The sequence below is a fragment of the Pleurodeles waltl genome, chromosome 5, assembly GCF_031143425.1.
Source record: "Pleurodeles waltl isolate 20211129_DDA chromosome 5, aPleWal1.hap1.20221129, whole genome shotgun sequence".
NCBI lineage: Eukaryota > Metazoa > Chordata > Amphibia > Caudata > Salamandridae > Pleurodeles > Pleurodeles waltl.
In genome coordinates, this window is record NC_090444.1 from 807,282,337 (window position 1) to 807,299,695 (window position 17,359).

Consider the following 17,359-nt stretch of genomic DNA (forward strand, 5'->3'; position numbering starts at 1 on the left):
GTCTCCTGTTTTGACACGTCCTAAATCTAAAATTGAATCTCAATGGGAATTGGTTTTGGGATGTACCTGGATTGTTTCCTTTTGGAATAAGGTGTGGCATCATCTTATAAAATATCCAGATCAGCTTCTACCACACAGTCACTTTTCTTTCTTTATCACAGACTTTATTTTACCCCTTGTACTATAGCAAAATGTTCTATATCCTCCACTTCAAGTTGCTGGTCCTGCAATAGCCCAAAGGGAGATCTTATGCATATCCTTTTTGAATGTCCTCCTACTGTCTCTTTTTGGAGAAATGTTTGGTGTCAGCTTACCTGCATTTTTCATTTACAATCCCAATTATCTCTGCTGGTGTTTTTTTTAGGTAGTCTCTCTGCTGACATTGTTTCAGATGATGATCATTTTAAATTGTTGGATCTCATGTTAGCTTTGGCCTTTCAACAAATTACTCTCAATTGGAAAACATAATCCAATATTTCCTATAAAGCTTGGTGGAATAATGTTTGTCACTACCATAGACTAGATATTGCTTTTACCTCTTTATGCTTCCCTTCCATAAATAGAGATTTGTACTGGTTACCTTTGACTGATTATCTTAATGCTGTTGCTTGTAATTCTACTAATTGTACATTATCTGAGAATTTTAAGCCACCATGAATTCTTTATTTTCTCTGTTCTTAAGTAAATTTTAATTTAACTTAGATTTATGCTTTTTTGAATATTACTTTTTTCTTTTAACTGTTGAAGATCCAATGCATCTTTCGCATTGTAAATGGTCTTGTTCCGTTTTCATTGTTTCTTTCCCTTTTTATACTTTTAAAATGTTAAACAGCTTTTACAATTCCTTTTAAAATTATATCATTATCATTATGACAGATATCTTGTATTGTTAGTATGTAACCCATGTGTATTTTGATTTAAATAAAGCTGATTTACCTTAAAAAAAAAAAAAAAAGTAACTATCGCACAAACAAGGGCTGGCATATTCACTATGACAATGCTTCTTTTATGCTTGTGTTATCAAGCAGAATACTACACACTTGGTCCTCAGTATCCCAAAAGTTTTAAATGCAGCCATGCTTCCTTTAAGGAAAACAGGCTGCATTTTAAAAAGTAGCCTTTAGTTAAAATGGGAGCATAGTACACTCCTGTCCTCAGCAGGCCACTATCCCTGTGATGGCATCCAATTGGGTTGTACTGATTCACTATATATAAATATATATATATATATAGATAAATATATAGATATATAGATATATTTGAGTCACATGTATGTGATGATGTAATGGAGATAAGTATAGCAGTATAGTGCACTCATACTTTACCTTTATATACGTAGCTACACAATATTTCAGTAGTCGATATTCTGGTCACAATATTTTTGTAGTTTATTTTGTAGTCCAATATTTAAAACTCAATATTCTGGTCGAAAACTAGGCCATGTGGTAGCAACAGTGCTCTTTTCATGATATGATATGGTATTTTATGTTTATATTTAGACCACAAACGTTCTACTTTAGTTAAACATCAACAACAAAACTTTATTTTGAAGCTCAATTGCATATTTCAAATGGGGACCAAGGGGACCTTTGTAAAAATAATGACAACCTTCTTGCCTCTCTAGATTTGTGAAAGTTAGCAAAGGCTTAAATGTAGTTTTGGATATTCGTGTCATGTGCAGAAATCAGTTGCTCCCTCAAAGTCGCTACAGAACTCTTGCAGCATGTCTCATCGATTTCTTTGCTTGGTCATCCAGTTCAGGGTGATGGCTTAATCTAATCACGATCCTGGTGTTGCTGGTGCCATGCAACCAATTATTCATAAGCGTCTTGATTTTGGGCTATTCTACGTTTTTTTGTACCTATATACTGACCTGGCTATCTTCAGTTTTGTTTGAATGCAGATTGGTGCTCATGGCTGGGTCTTTGTTGCAGATTCAACCTGGTGGATTAAAACTGAAATCATATTACCCATTACACTTTAAACAGATGGAGGCCATTAAACCTGGTGCACGGTTTGTAGGTAACTAAGAGTGTTTTCCACAATGGGATGAGTACTAACCCAGTTGGGCTATTTCAGTTTTAAGTCTTAATTGTCTAAAGCGTCCTTGAGTATTTATTCTACTTAGACACTGTGGTGCAGAATGAATCGAATCTGAAAACAAACAATGCAGTTTGTTTCAAGCTACAAGGTAACACAGGTTGAGCATTCTGTAAGGGGCACATTGTGATTCAACAGTTATATTCAGCAGCAGCTGCCACAAATTTCAAGGGGAGGGGTGGGCTGGGAGGGGGAAGGTTGGGGTGGGGAAAATAATAATTTAAAAAAAAACTTACTGTTATGCCGCTGCCTGCCTCCTCACTCCTCTGCTCTCCTGGTGTCTCAGCAGTCCCTGGGGAACCAGCACAGGCTCCCCAGGCAATCATGGTACTGCTCTCATGCTATGCTTAGTATTACAGCAGTGTCAGTATTGTCTGAGCAGCTTGGTCTGCCACTCAGACAGTGCATTGGGGTCTGTGCAGTTTTTCCACCGGCTGTTGAACACACATGTCAATTTGGACTGTCATAAGACGCCGGCCAAACTAACATGCATACTTAGAGACAGATTTAATGGAAAATGATGGTGCACCAAATTTGGCAGCGTCTTGCACCGTCATTTTCACAATGCAGGGATGCGCCGTATTTAATAGAATACTGTGTTTCCCACTGTGCCGGCACTAAATTTGCAAGGATGGCTTCCTGCACAAAAACAATATTACATGTTGATTTGCTCTTTCTATGTTTGCTGCAAAATGCAGCTCGGATATATAGAGTAAAACACAAGGAGAAATGAAAGTATCTCCTCATTGTACCACTCTACATTTTGGCGTTAGATTTGGCGCTGCCTCAGGTTATGAAAACACCCACACTACCGCCTCCCAGCTGACCGCCCCCGCCTCTCCTCCTCCTTAATGGCAGCAGCAGCACGGTCGAGCCGCTGGCGCACCGCTGGTGTGCAAAAGGCAAGACCGTTTGTGCTCATCCACGCCTGGACTGCGCCCATCGCCAGGAACCCTGAATCTCTGATAAGCCATTTCCTGGTCACCCTCCATTACGACGCCAAGACCCTTCACCGCCTCAACACCGGATGTCTCAGCGCCTGCTGCACCACATCTCCTAAGGGCACCCACGGACCTATTTTCTGCCAGAAGTGCAACCTCTGTTTTGACCACAACAAAGAACTGGAACACCTTAAAACCACTGACGCCCGCCACAACCTCATCAACTGCCTCCTTCTGAATATACGCTCCCTCCATAAGCACACCACTGAACTTTGGGACCTGGTCGACTCCGCCTGTCCAGACATCGCATTCCTAACTGAGACCTGGACCAACCATACCTCCAGACCAGACATCGCTATCAAAATCCTGGATGGCTACAACATCTTAAAAAGGACCGGACCTCCTGTACCGGGCAGAGGACTGGCCATCGTACACAAGTCCTGACTCCGTATCACGGTCAACACAGAGGAACACTGCACCAAAATGGAACACATACACTTCCTGATCCACGTCACTCAAAACTCCTCCCTCAGTGGCACCCTGGTCTACCGACCACCCAGCCCTCACCCAGCCTTCATTGATGCCATTGTAGACATCACCACACTCCACGCCCTGGTGTTCACCGACTACCTCCTCCTGTGCAACTTGAATTTCCACCTCGAGGACTGCAACGACCGAAACACCACTTCCCTTCGACAATCTTGCCCCCCTTGGCCTCAGACAACTGATCACGATGCCCACTCACGCCACAGGTCACACACTAGAGCCCATTTTTAACTCAAGCAACCAGATTACCGTCAAGAATATCTCCACCCCAGATTGACCAGCCATCAATGCCTACACTTCGCCATCACCACACCCAACAGCTGCCTCTTCGTCCCCAGAGCGCCACCACAGGGAATGGAACTAAATCACTGACGAGCAACTCACCACGACCCTTGCCAAATCACCTCCACTCCCCACCAATGATGCCAACGCCAGAGCACACAACCTCAACGTCTGGATCATAGAATGTGCCAGCTCCTTAGACCCCCTCTGACCAACTTGGGTCAAGCGCATCCTAAATAAAGCCAGCTGGTTCACCACTGAACTCCAAGTATCCAAATGCACCTGCAGGCACCTAGAGAAGAAATGGAGAAAAAGCAAAGCCAGAGAAGACCTCACCTTCTTCAGAACTGCCACTGCCACCCATCACCAACGCATCAAAAATGCAAAAAAATACATACTGTGTGAAAGCATCAACACCTCCCCGCACAACACAAGAGGACTCTTCAAGGTAATCAACAAATTCACCAATCGTCCCTCCGAAGGCACCAACATCCCCTCATCGCAAGACCTCTGCGGCAAACTGGCATTTTTTTCCACCACAAGATTAAGGCTATATTTGACAGCTTTCTCCCGCAGAACCTGCCCAGCATCAGAACCTACAACCTACCCAGTTTCCCAGAACCGATCCAAACCGTTCACAGTTGGTCCACTCTCACCACAGAAGAGACTGAAATCAACGTGAATAGCATTCACTCCGGAGCTTCCACAGACCTCTGTCCTCACCATATCTACAACGGAGCCAGTGAATCCATCGCTCCCGAACTCCGCAAGACTCTGAACTGCTCAATCAAAACAGCCACCTTACCCAAACATTGGAAACACGCTGAAGTCTGCCCCCTCCTGAAGAAACCCACAGCCGACCCATCAGAGCTCAAGAATTTCAAGCCCATCTCGCTGCTTCCCTACCTAGCCAAACTCCTGGAAAAAGCCATAAACTCACAGCTGTGACAATTCTTCAAGGACAACAACTCTCTGGATACCTCCCAGTCTGGCTTCCGCAACAACCAAAGCACGGAGATAGCTCTTCTTGCTGCCACCGATGACATCCACACACTCCTCAACCGAGTCCACACCACAGCACCATACTCCTCGACCTCTCAGCAGCCTTCAACATGGTCTCCCATAGCATCTTATGAACCAAACTCCACGATGCAGGAATCCGTAGAAAAGCCTTGCAATAGATTCACTCCTTCTTCACCGGAAGAACAGTCAGGCTCCGCTCATCATATCCAAACCTACAGAAGTCATCTGCGGAGTCCCTCAGGGATCCTCCCTGAGCCCAACTCTCTTCAACATCTACATGTCCCTGCTTGAATAGTGCCACAGGAGTGTCACGAAAAGTGACGCTCCGGTGGCGCTAGGGGTTCTTAAATATGTTCCTTAGTGTTCTCCACTCCTCCTTCCCCTCTGCCCTCCCAGCTCCTCCACCCCTCCCTGCACATGCCTGCTGAGCCAGCAGCTAGAAAATAAAACAATAGTAAAATATTGTTTTATTTTTCAGCTGCTGGATTTTTCTTTGTGAAGGAGCTGCCCCTGATTATATGAAGCTGAAGTTGTCTGAAAGATATCAGAGTTAGCCACAAGTCACAAAGATTATTTTTTCAAAGATTTATATCGACCATAAAGCTTCAGTGTATCACTCACTTCATTTGATTATTAGTTGTAAGAAAATTAACACGCAGTACTGAGAACTGATGAATAAATGCATTTTATAGAAATAATACATTTCTTTAGCTCACCAGCAGAGAGACCTATAAAGTCGAAAAGCAAGTTTCTTTTTATTAGGATTGATTATTATGACTGTGTGCATCTGTGTAGTCTTTGGATGGAGCTGCAGAGGACATTTTGTTCTTGTGCTTGGTCCCTCCCTAAAATCTACCTGACAAAGAGTGGATGCAACTGAAACATGCAATGTCTCTGATCTATTGTAAATGCTGCTTTAAATATACTGATGTTCACCACTGTCTTTCTTCCTAATGGAAGCTCAGTCCCCTAAAGTCCAGCTTTTGGCAAAATCTGGCACCACTTTAAGCTGAACAGTATACAATTCTATGGACATTCCCAAAACAAGATTATCTTGGCCTGCTCAAGATCTGCTCCGATCCTTCCTCTAGCTCTTCTTTTGGTATTCTGTTACTGTTAATGCTAAAATTTTACTAATAAATAGTCAAGTACTGTGAATGTTAAATCTGTCTAGAAAATGAATTAATATAGCAAAATAATACACAACTTTGAAAATGTGCCTACTTGAGTGACTGTCAATAATCACGAAGTGTCCTTATTATTATTATTATCGCTTATTAATATGAAATGTCATGCTCATGTTTAGAATAATGTAGTAGTATGTTATATTAATGGTTATGTATTATGTATTTGCTTTTATCAATCATAGGCCTAAATTAGCGAGATCTTGGGCCTAGCTGCAGAGCCTCGTGTCAAGTTGCATTGCTTAAAATGGCTGCATAGAGAAATAGATTTGTAATTTTCCACTGTGTTGACCAAATGCTAATAGCTAAATTTCTTTCTCATGAGAAATGCTTGCTAGAATATGCTGTACTAGCTATTGATACTTTGTAGAATTTAGTGTGTATAAAGGCAACGCTCCCAGGAACTAACAATGGATGCACTGACTGGAGTACAAGGCGATACAAATTGTTACCTGACCAGCCCAATGATGGGAACAGGAAAAGAGGAGCCAATCATTGACACATGAAAGACAGTTTAGGTATATCTTAGATTTGAGGTTCTACTTTTATTGGACTAAATATAAACGTATGATTCTTTGACCAATAGCAATGTGGGAGCACGTCCTAGGGAATCTAACTTAGCCAGACTGTACAGAGAGGAGAAAAACACATTATTTCCTAACTGCATGGAGAGACATTCTCACTTCTTCCTAACTCTGTTGCTGAAAAGCGACATTCCTCTAATGCCCGTTCCTAAGACATTTCTATCTTGAACTTTATTGCTGAGTCCTCATGCCTTGCTGTCCGAACAGATGTCCAATTGACGAAGACTATCGCAGCTTGCTGAACCATACTGAGGCAAGGTATAAGGCTATGTTATTGACCTTGATGTCATTTGCTTTTGTCTTTAGGTACCAACCCCTAGTTTTGATAGAACCATAGCTAGATGTCTTTCCAAATTTGTGTTGACTAAATTCTTTTGCCTTAAGCCCAAACATGCTATTTTAATCAGAAGGCAGATCAGAGACTCACAGAAGATGCTTGTTAATAATTAACAATAGTTGATGTCTTTTCTTTGCTGAATCTAAATGTATGCTATTTCTATGCGCAGTTCTTCTAGCTATTGATTTGTACTGTAACTGTGGAATGTGTAGTGATCCATGCATTGATTAAATTGAGATTCTTTAGAAGATTTGTTCAATTTGTATTGTTTCTGTATGTTTATCATTTGATTTTGTGCCTAAGTTACGTGATATTAGCATTGTTAATATAGGAAAATAAACATTCTAACTTTTACATAAAGGTGTGGTTATTTATGGCCAAGGGGTCATGGTGCACGGAAATTACTGACTCCCAAGATTATTGATCCCATTGATTGATATTGATATTGATTGGTATTGCAATTGAACCTTATGGTGGGAATTACTCTAAGCGCAGTCAAAAGGTAAATCGAACCTCCAACGCGTCCCCTTATAAATGAATAAGAAGAAACCAAATAAGGTCAGAAAAGCTAACATTCCTACCCCTCCTATAGTTTTGACCAGTGAGAATCAAGGCAGTTCAGTGATACCCATGAGCAAAGTTGCAAAGTACTACAACTCACAAATTCACATCTTTTATGAACCAACATTGCCAGTTTCAGGAACTGAGAAGCATGTGAGTAAAAAAAAAAAAAAAGGGTGTCAAAAAATCCCTAAATAGCAGCTAGAATTTCCTGTTGCTAGGCAGGCTCCCTGTGTGTTGCTTAGCTGTCTTGTACGACAGGAGGTATGGTGTCCTGTATCTCTCACTCCCCTGGTGCCAATGTGCCAGGGCAGGACTTTCAACACCAGGCACGGTCTGCTGAGGGCTCATAGTTGTGTTACTCTGCTGCCACACAATTCAAGGGCAGTCCGAGAGACAGTATGGAAACCCACTTGCCTGCTGCCTCATGTCACATCAGTAATGGGTAGACATCAGCGGCGGCTGCCGCAAATGTCAAGAGGGGGCAGGGGTGACGACGAGGATGGGTGTAACAAAAAAAAAAACACGCTTACCGTTCTCATCGTCGCCTCCTCCTCCTGACACCTTGATCCTCTTCTTGTGTCACAGCATTCACTGGGACACCAGCAGAGGCTCCCCATCAATCCTGATGCTGTTTTCATGTTAAACCTAGCATGAAAGCAGCGTCAGGATTGGTCTGAGTGGCTTGGACTGCTGTTCAGACACAACCCTGGGGTCTGTGCAGTTTCTCCAGCCGAGCTGTGTACACAGGCAGGTTGGAGAAACCTAAATGTGCATGTGTGTTTGGCTGGCCTGAGACTTAGGAGCACTCTCTCCTCCTCCCCCTCACACCTCCGGTGGCAGCAAAGACCCACCCTTTCCTGCCCTGCTGGCTGAGCCAGCAGATGAAAATTAAAATGACAGCAAACTATTGTTTTATTTTTCATTTGCTGGCTCTTAGCCATGGCGGAGATGCCTCTCTGCCATTGCGGAGGAGCTGCCCCAGGTGAACATGTGGTAGCAGAGAATGAGATAGGCAAATGGGAATCTATGCCTTTGATGAAGCCGGGAAACTTCCAATTTTTTCTCAAAGTGCAAAATTTTCCAGCAGGAGGCAGCACAGTTACGTGATTATGCTTCTTTGTATCATGCATTTGTGTGATGTAACATTTGCACAGAGCAGGTTAAAAAGGAACTTCCTCCTATATTGCAGAATAATAAATGTATGCTTTATTTATGTGCCTTCTGCTTCTCTATTTTGAATCCCATTTTCAACACCTGACATCAGAAAACATGCTTGAAGTTTCATTTTTAGGAAAGGGATGCAATAAATGATTGAGAAATGTTTTATAGTTGAAAACGTGTTTTAATCTTCAAATTTAGCACATCTATATTCAGCCATGTAGTGCAATGTGATTCAGCTTGATGTTAACATGCTCCAGCATCACCTACAAGACAGCACACGTCCTTGCTTGCCATTTCAATCTGGCACCAGACTCCTGAGACCTTAGTAATATTATCAGTTCAGTCTAGCAAAACAAGTTAAGCCCAGTGATGTTCCTGAGCTGAAGCCGCTCTCTGGATAGAAGCCTTGTGTACCTATTATGTAACCATTCCTGTGTGCCTTAAGGCCTCATTTACAAGCCCTTTGTGCCACTGCTGCATCATTTTTTTGACGCAGCAGTGGCGCTAGCAGTGCACTACACTCTATGCTATTAACTGATGAATTGGGCCCAATGTGTCAGTTTGTAAAGTCCTGCGTCACATTATACCTCCACCAGGTATAATGTATGCAGGGTAGGCATTCCTATGGAAAAAGCCACACAGAACTGACACAGTTAAAAAGCACTTTTCTCTGCAACATTCTGGCCCTCATTCTAAGTCTGGCGGGCGGCGGAGGCCGCCCGCCAGACTTCCCCCCTCCAAAATACCGCTCCGCGGTCCAGAGACCGCGGAGGGTATTCCAAGTTTTCCCCTGGGCTGGCGGGCGGCCGCCAAAAGGCCGCCCGCCAGCCCAGGGGAAAACAACCTTCCCACGATGAAGCCGGCTCGTAATCGAGCCGGCGGAGTGGGAAGGTGCGACGGGTGCTACTGCACCCGTCGCGTATTTCACTGTCTGCTATGCAGACAGTGAAATACTAGCGGGCCCTCTTACGGGGGCCCCTGCAGTGCCCATGCCATTGGCATGGGCACTGCAGGGGCCCCCAGGGGCCCCGCGACACCCCCTACCGCCATCCTGTTCCTGGCGGGCGAACCGCCAGGAACAGGATGGCGGTAGGGGGTGTCAGAATCCCCAAGGCGGCGCAGCATGCTGCGCCGCCTTGGAGGATTCATTTGGGCAGCGGGAAACTGGCGGGAGACCGCCAGTTGTCCCGGTCCGACCGCGGCGTTACCGCCGCGGTCGGAATGCCCAAGGGAGCACCGCCGGCCTGTCGGCGGTGCTCCCGCCCCCGTTGACCCTGGCGGTTCTGTACCGCCAGGGTCATAATGAGGCCCTCTGTGTCTTCACTGCGTTAAAATTTTACTGCCTGCTCAGAGCAAGCGTAAAATGGACACAGGGTTTTTTCCCTATGGGAGACTCCTCGCATTGCTAGAGTTGCGTCAGTTCAACAACGCTACTCTAGCAATGCATGAGTTTAGCACCAACAGATGCGTCAGAAGTTCTGACTCATCTGTTAAAGCGTGTGCCGTGGAGCTCTGTATTGTAAATGCAGCACATTCATTGCGTCATTAGGGGGTGTACGGGAAGTGCAAGAAATCTGACGCATCTATGGTAATGCATCAAATTCTTGTAAACGAAGCCCTGAGTCCCTTGTTTCTTTCATTAAAACCACTTGTGATCTCCATCACATGCAAGACATAAGAAGCTTTTGCTACACAATGTTCAATATAAATCATCTAAGTAACTTACTGTTTCTATGACTTATTGCTTGTGAGTAAACCAGTTTCCAATCTCTAAACTATACTTGAGGAACTGGAGGTGAGATGACCCATGGCTGAGGGATAGTGATGGGGAGTGGACTATAGCAAAACAAATGCTTATGTCTTCCATAACGTCTAGTGCAGTAACGTGGACTTCAGCATATGGAAACTGAATGTTTCAAACCCCTGGTTCATCTGATAGGTTGTGTCGGTCGGACAATTGAGGAGAACAATATCATCAGCAATATACATTGAACACACACAGATATATATATATCACTATCCGAGACTCCCCATCCGTGTACCTCAAATATATCTAACAGCAAGGTATATAAGTGGATTCACGATTTATTTACAGTACACCTATCCTTGCTACATATTGTTGCTTTCGCAATATTTTGCTAGTTAATATCCTGTTGTCAAATTTTGTGGGGAAATATTTGGTTCATGATGTTTCGGCAGTAGACCCGCCCAAGTGACATCTAGAATACTGCTAAATAACACAGATAATTCAAATGTCTACTGTATTTGTGCAGCACAGTTGTTGCCAACGCTTTTAACCTTGATGGAAAAGAAGCTTTGAATGTATGCATTCCCTGTGTTTAACACAACGTTTCCATTACAGGTCTCAGCATGACGTGAGACACCATAGCGTAGAAAGGACATTGACTGCGGCGCCACTTGAAGGGAATACTTTTAGACTTTGCGTGAAGGATTTTCAGTCGCAGCATGAGAATTCTAAAGTAAGTTGGTAAATGAGATGTAAAATGATGGTACTTGTTCAGACCACAATATTTTTATTTTTCATGCACAATCGAAGCCTGAAATCTGGTAGTAAGGTTAATATACGTACAAACACACTTTGCGCCTTCACGTGCATGCCGATCCGTGCAACCATCACATTTCCACCCAGTCGCTCCCGCCTTGCAGTGGCACTGCCCTGTGACTGGATCACAAGGGACTAGGAGCGAACCATGTGGATCGCACTCACATTCCTGGCATGAACCTCCGGGGATTCTTGGGTTGCCGGTGTATCCTGAAGCGCACCTGGGTTTAGAGGGTGACAAGACACAAAACATGAATAGATACCTTCACTACCCACAGCTCTACTCTCCCACCCAAATCAAGATGGAGATTTTACATTTATAACCGTCGGTCTGGTTCAGTCAGTATTATAAATAACAATGTGGTAGAAAATGCAAACGTCTTTTATTTGACAAATGTTTATTTATCAACATGACTGCCTTCATTATAAAGTTGCTAAGAAATAACCATTTTTGTCACTGGTTTCTAGCAATGCTCAAGTGGATTCGTTAAATACATTTAGATCTGCAAAGAGCTTCAGGAGAGATTGAGTTTTGACCTAATCTGTTATGGTATGGCTTTCCTCAATTACTTGGCCTGAAAACGCTTTGGTGGACGGTTTATCTGAGGTTGGGGTGGTCCACATTGTGGAGGATCCATGAAGTGATGATGTAAATATGCACTGGCTGAATGAGTGTGATGTTGGATATGTGAAGGGTGTTCCCTGTGAAAGGAATCCAGGGGTGGAGCACATTGCGGCCTGCTGTACAAACCTCTTTGGAGTTACTATATATATATTGAGTTGCCTCTTTAGGTTACCTCACAATAGAAGAGTGGGTCTTCTGCTTAATCCAATCAGTCGAAGAGCAGGCCATAGCATGGGCTCTCAAAGTACAGGATAATTCACAGGTTGGATACTGCCTTTCCTATATGTTGGTGGGAATCGGTGTAAATTGCTATCAGCTCTTGTATTCTTGATCTTCAGGTGAACCTTAAGCTGACATACCAGTGACCTTCTCTTTTCGATACACGTGGGATAGGTTGCATTTTCTAGGTTGTCTATTCTGCGTCACCTCACTGAGTCCCTGTTAGATCAAACTGAGAAGAAAAATGGAAAGAGATTCAATGACTACTTGCAATAATCTATATAGATCCTTGATAAAATAATGTTCACACTTTTTCACTACATTAGGGGGCATATTTATACTCCGTTTGCGCCGTAATTGCGTCGTTTTTTTTGACGCAATTCCGACGCAAAACTAACTCCATATTTATACTTTGGCGTTAGACGCGTCTAGCGCCAAAGTCCATGGAGTTTGCGTCATTTTTTAGCGTGGACACCTACTTTGCATTAATTATATGCAAGGTAGGCATTCCCGTCTAAAAAATCGACTCCGAGGCATGTGCGTCGGATTTATACTCCCGGGCAAAATTCACGCCCGGTAGTGGGCGGGTCAAAAAAAATGATGTACGGCCGCTTTTGCGCCGTTTTTTAGCGCCTGCAAAAGGCAGGCGTTAAGGGACCTGTGGGCTCTGAAGGAGCCCAGAGGTGCCCTCCCATGCCCCCACGGACACCCCCTGTCACCCTTGCCCACCCCAGGAGGACACCCAAGGCTGGAGGGACCCATCCCAGGGACATTAAGGTAAGTTCAGGTAAGTTTTTTTTTTTTTTTTTTTTGTGGCATAGGGGGGCCTGATTTGTGCCCCCCTACATGCCACTATGCCCAATGACCATGCCCAGGGGACAGAAGTCCCCTGGGCATGGCCATTGGGCAAGGGGGCATGACTCCTGTCTTTGCTAAGACAGGAGTAATTTCTATGGGGGTTGGGAGTGAAAAAAAATGGCGCAAATCGGGTTGAGGCGAAAAAATTGCCTCAACCTGACTTGCCCCATTTCTTGACGCCCAAGCCCCATATCCCCCTACGCCGGCGCTGCCTGGTGTACGTCGTTTTTTTTAACGCACACCAGACGGCGCCGGCGGCTAACGCTGGCTAACGTCATTCAATAAATACGGCGCCCGCATGGCGCTTCAGAATGGCGTTAGCCGGCGCTAATTTTTTTGACGCAAAACTGCGTTAGCGCAGTTTTGCGTCAAAAAGTATAAATATGGGCCTAGACATTTAAGGCCATATTTATGAGGCTCTTGCGCCACTGTTGAGTCACTTTTTTGATGATGCAATGGCAGAGCAAAACACTAATATTTATGAGGCCACATGAAGCCACTTTGTGTGGCTTTGAATTGCCTCATAAATAAGGACTAAGGCAAGAATGCTTAAATCACTGCATTGCCTTACTCTGCGCTAGGGAGGCAATCCATGGGTATTGCAGTGGGTGTTTCCACGTAATATCCATGGATTTTGATGTATCCCTGATTTACAAGACCTTGTAAACCTGGGATTGCACCAAAACCTTATGCCTCCCCTGGGGAGGCACAACGAGGAGAAATAGTATTTCTCCTCTTTTTTTCCTTTGTTCATTGTGTGCTGCATCCTGCATTGAAAGAGGAAAACGCCTCCCAGGATTGTTTTTGTGCAGGAAGGTGTCCCTTCCTGCACAAAAACAATCCAGCTTTCAACTTCAGTGCAAGAGTGCCTGTATAGGCAGTAGGTAGCTCATTGTGCACAAGAGTAACGAGAACGGTCAGGAATTTGCTATATGTCATAGATACTGCACATTCCTGCCCTTTCCCAGTGATGCAGGGCATCACACCAAGGTATCCTGCTGCGCTGCCCTGCACCACAAATCTCCTAAATTTGTGCCTTAATTTACACAGGAGCGGCTCCTCTGTATGGGCGGAGGAGCATCGCCCCCGCCAGCAGCCACAGCTGCGAATCCTTTCACAATGAAGGGAATATAAACACAGTGGTGAAAGGGGAGGGGCCACGGGGGTGACGAGCAGAGAGCACTATGCACTCCTCTCACTGTGCATGTAAGTTTGGCCGGCACTGCACAGGCTCCTTGTCTGCCTGGGAGCGCCCAGACAGGGTGTTCCCAGCCAATCCTGAAGCTGCTTTGAGCAGTGTCAGGACTGGCTGCAGGGCAGGCTGGGAGCCTGTGCCTGCAGCCTTCAGAGAAGCGAGGAGCCGTGCGGCACGGGGTCCGAAGGAAGTTTTTTAAAATGTATTTTATTTTTAATTACTATGCAACCCCGTACCCCCCCGCCTATGTCCCCCACCCCGTGTGTCGCCCCGCGCCGCCCCCAGGAATCCACCAGATCCACAACTGATTTTGGATCACTCAAACTATTCTAATTGTCACCACATATCTTAGCTGCATTTTGTTTCTAGACTGCTCTATTACTTAGCAATAGAAAAAACGTATTAAAGACAATCCAGCTATTGACTTGGATGAGGAAGAAGTTTGATATAGGCCCCCGTGCTGAATGATCTCAGAAAGGTACTGTATGATGGCAGGGATTCTCTCTACTACGAGGCAGTTCTGAATGACTAAAACAATGTGTTTGTTTAAGCATTTTGATATGAAACTTGACCCGAGAAATACAAAAAGACAATGCAAGGTTGGATGATGGACTCTGAAGATGAAAGTATTTGAAATGTGTAATGAGTAGAGACAAGGACAATGCTGATAAAATGTGTGAAATGCTTGTTATACAAAACGATCACCCCTATTTATTTTAGGGGAGAAGAAAGGTTCTATATGGTTTGGGGGTTAGATAGTTCAAAAAAGGCATGCAATGTTCATCAGTTGTGGTGCTCCAAACAGAGGAAAGAGGGCTTCGGGCACCCTCAAAAGGACACCGGTGAAGGAGTTCTAGTGGAAGGTCTTAGGAGGCTTAAGAACCGAGCAGGGGGAAAGTGGAAAGAAATTTCAAGATAAGTTGCTAGTGTCCGAGCTCTGGTTTCCTGCAGAGGATCTGTTAGGAAGGGATTTATGATGGCTTGTAAGTGGTTTAAATGCACACCTCTGAAGAACAGGCAGTAGCTTCTGGAGTGCCTGCTTTCTGACCAAGAGTGAGCCAGTCTGTGTCAGTTGGTGGTGATGGAGACTGTGTGGATAGACTGAATAGAGTGTGTGTAGCGAACTTCATAAACTTTTCCAAATATGGGAAGGTAAATCTGCTGTGGGCCCACTATTAGCCTGTTTGCACTCATCTATGTTGCTCATGACATGACCCGTGACAAGGGCAGTAGCAGTATGGAATGACTCAGACTGTACATATATTTTTAAAGAAAATGTAGAAAACTATAGGATTTCATCCACTCAGGAGTTCAGCGTATGAGGCCAAAAAGGCATTCAGTAGCAGATAGGCAGTTTCAGAAGCTTTTTCTTTAAACGTGTTTTTATTGTTTTTAACATCGACCTCATGACAGTGCATTTCTATCAATATCAGTGATTTAAGTCATCTGATGAGTAATCACATACAGCATCTTCCCTGAAGTATGCACAAATAAGAACATATACACTGTGGTGCGATGTTATGCAAGTGTGAGAGTTGTTCCAACCATTTATGCTTGAAGGATAAGGGGCACTTGTATCAAGGTTTACATGTGTCAACATATACCAAAAAGTAAACGAAGAGGTAAAGATGCTTTCTAGGTCTACTCTGCAGCTAACATATGTGTGTATGGTGTTTACTGAGTGGGGTACAACTCATTTCTTCTGTGCCCTTACCTGTGTTGATGTCCTGTTAAGGTCATGTCCCCATCAGTCATCTCTGCCCATGTCTTCAGTATAAGATCATACCCTGCCTATTAGTGACAGTGCACCCAACAGTTACCCCAATACTGTTCAGACAGAGGGAATCTGTGAATGAGATCACTAAGTATGTCCATCACTGATGATCTCTCCTTTGGGAGTTATTCCCAGTTAAGGGCAGAGATAGACTTCTGACCCTTCCTGAGGAAATGGCTAAGTCCTACAAGCATATGAAGGAGACACTCACAAAAGAGTTTGGACTCACCACATAAGAGTCCGGATTGAAATCCAGGGACACCCAGAAAGGTCAGAACCAGACCTGGGTGGACTTTGGGGAATGTTCGGTCAAAGCACTAGAGGGTTGGATTAAAGGCAATAAGGTGGACACTTGTGATGTATTGTACAATTTAATTATTGAAGAGCACATACTCACTAATTGCAGCACAGGGAAACTGCATCAGCATCTGATGGATTCTGAGATGTCTTCTCCCATAGAGCTGGGGAAGATAACTGACAAATGGGTCAGACCCAGGGAGACTAAAAGGACCCAGACTGTAGGTGACCAGAAGGGTTCACAAGCTTCCCGGCAGGGGAAAGAGGTGAGCAATGAGAAAGATATAACTAGGCAGTTCTCTAAGGGGCCACAAGAGACTAGAGACTTCTCACAAACCAAAGGGAGGGAGTATCAAGGTACAAACGGGGACCCAAAGAAGACTTCTGGGTTGTGCCATGACTGTCATCAGGCAGGTCATAAAACAAGCGATGCAGCATGCTCCAAAAAGCCCCCTAGTGGTGGACCATCCTAAGGGATGGCTAACAAGGGCAAATAACAGGTTCTCATCTCTTTTCTCCTTTTCCCCAAATCCACTCATTTGTGGTCATCATGCCATCTAGCCAGCCACTGCAATTGAGCTGCAAGTTAGTAAATCTGGGGCTCCTAGTCCACCCTAAAACAGGTGGCACTGCAGTCCAGTCAGAGGCACCCTGTGCCTACCCTCATGTCATATCCGCTCCCTCAGCAAAGCGTCCATTGTTGTGAACCAGGATCGAGGTTGCCATACTGAAAGGGTGTGAAAAAAAATAACAATTACAGGAGCATCACCATTTTGGACAGCACTATTCAGGACATTATGGGTAGTTTAAATGAGCACCAAAATTCCACACTGCCTTTCAGAGCATGCAGTGTTCTTCCCAGGTTCCCTTTCCACATTCCTCATCTTTGTGGTATAGATTTACATCCAAGCAGTAAAATGTGTTGGACGTCCAAGTAACACCCACCTGTGATATTTCAGATGGGGTGTGCCACTGGTCTGGGGATATCAGGAATGCAGCAGTTTGAACCTGTTGCTGCAGAGATTAGAGATTTTGCCCAAGTCCTGTAGCACCTTTATGCTCAATTCAACATCCCTCACAGCATCTTGCAGAACAAAACAATGTAA

At 44.4% G+C, this 17,359-nt stretch overlaps 1 protein-coding gene across 7 annotated transcripts in view; it reads right to left on the reverse strand.

The window, feature by feature from the left end:
* The window catches only part of LAMA2 (laminin subunit alpha 2), a 3,379,260-nt gene that overhangs the window by 859,454 nt on the left and 2,502,447 nt on the right, over window positions 1-17,359 (reverse strand). For 5 of the 7 annotated variants that reach the window (XM_069234828.1, XM_069234823.1, XM_069234826.1 and 2 more), the window contains one exon: window positions 11,313-11,506. In XM_069234828.1, coding sequence (XP_069090929.1) covers window positions 11,313-11,506 — 194 coding nt within the window. The remainder of the gene's footprint in view (window positions 1-11,312; window positions 11,507-17,359) is intronic. The other 2 variants (XM_069234829.1, XM_069234825.1) reach the window with 1 other exon arrangement.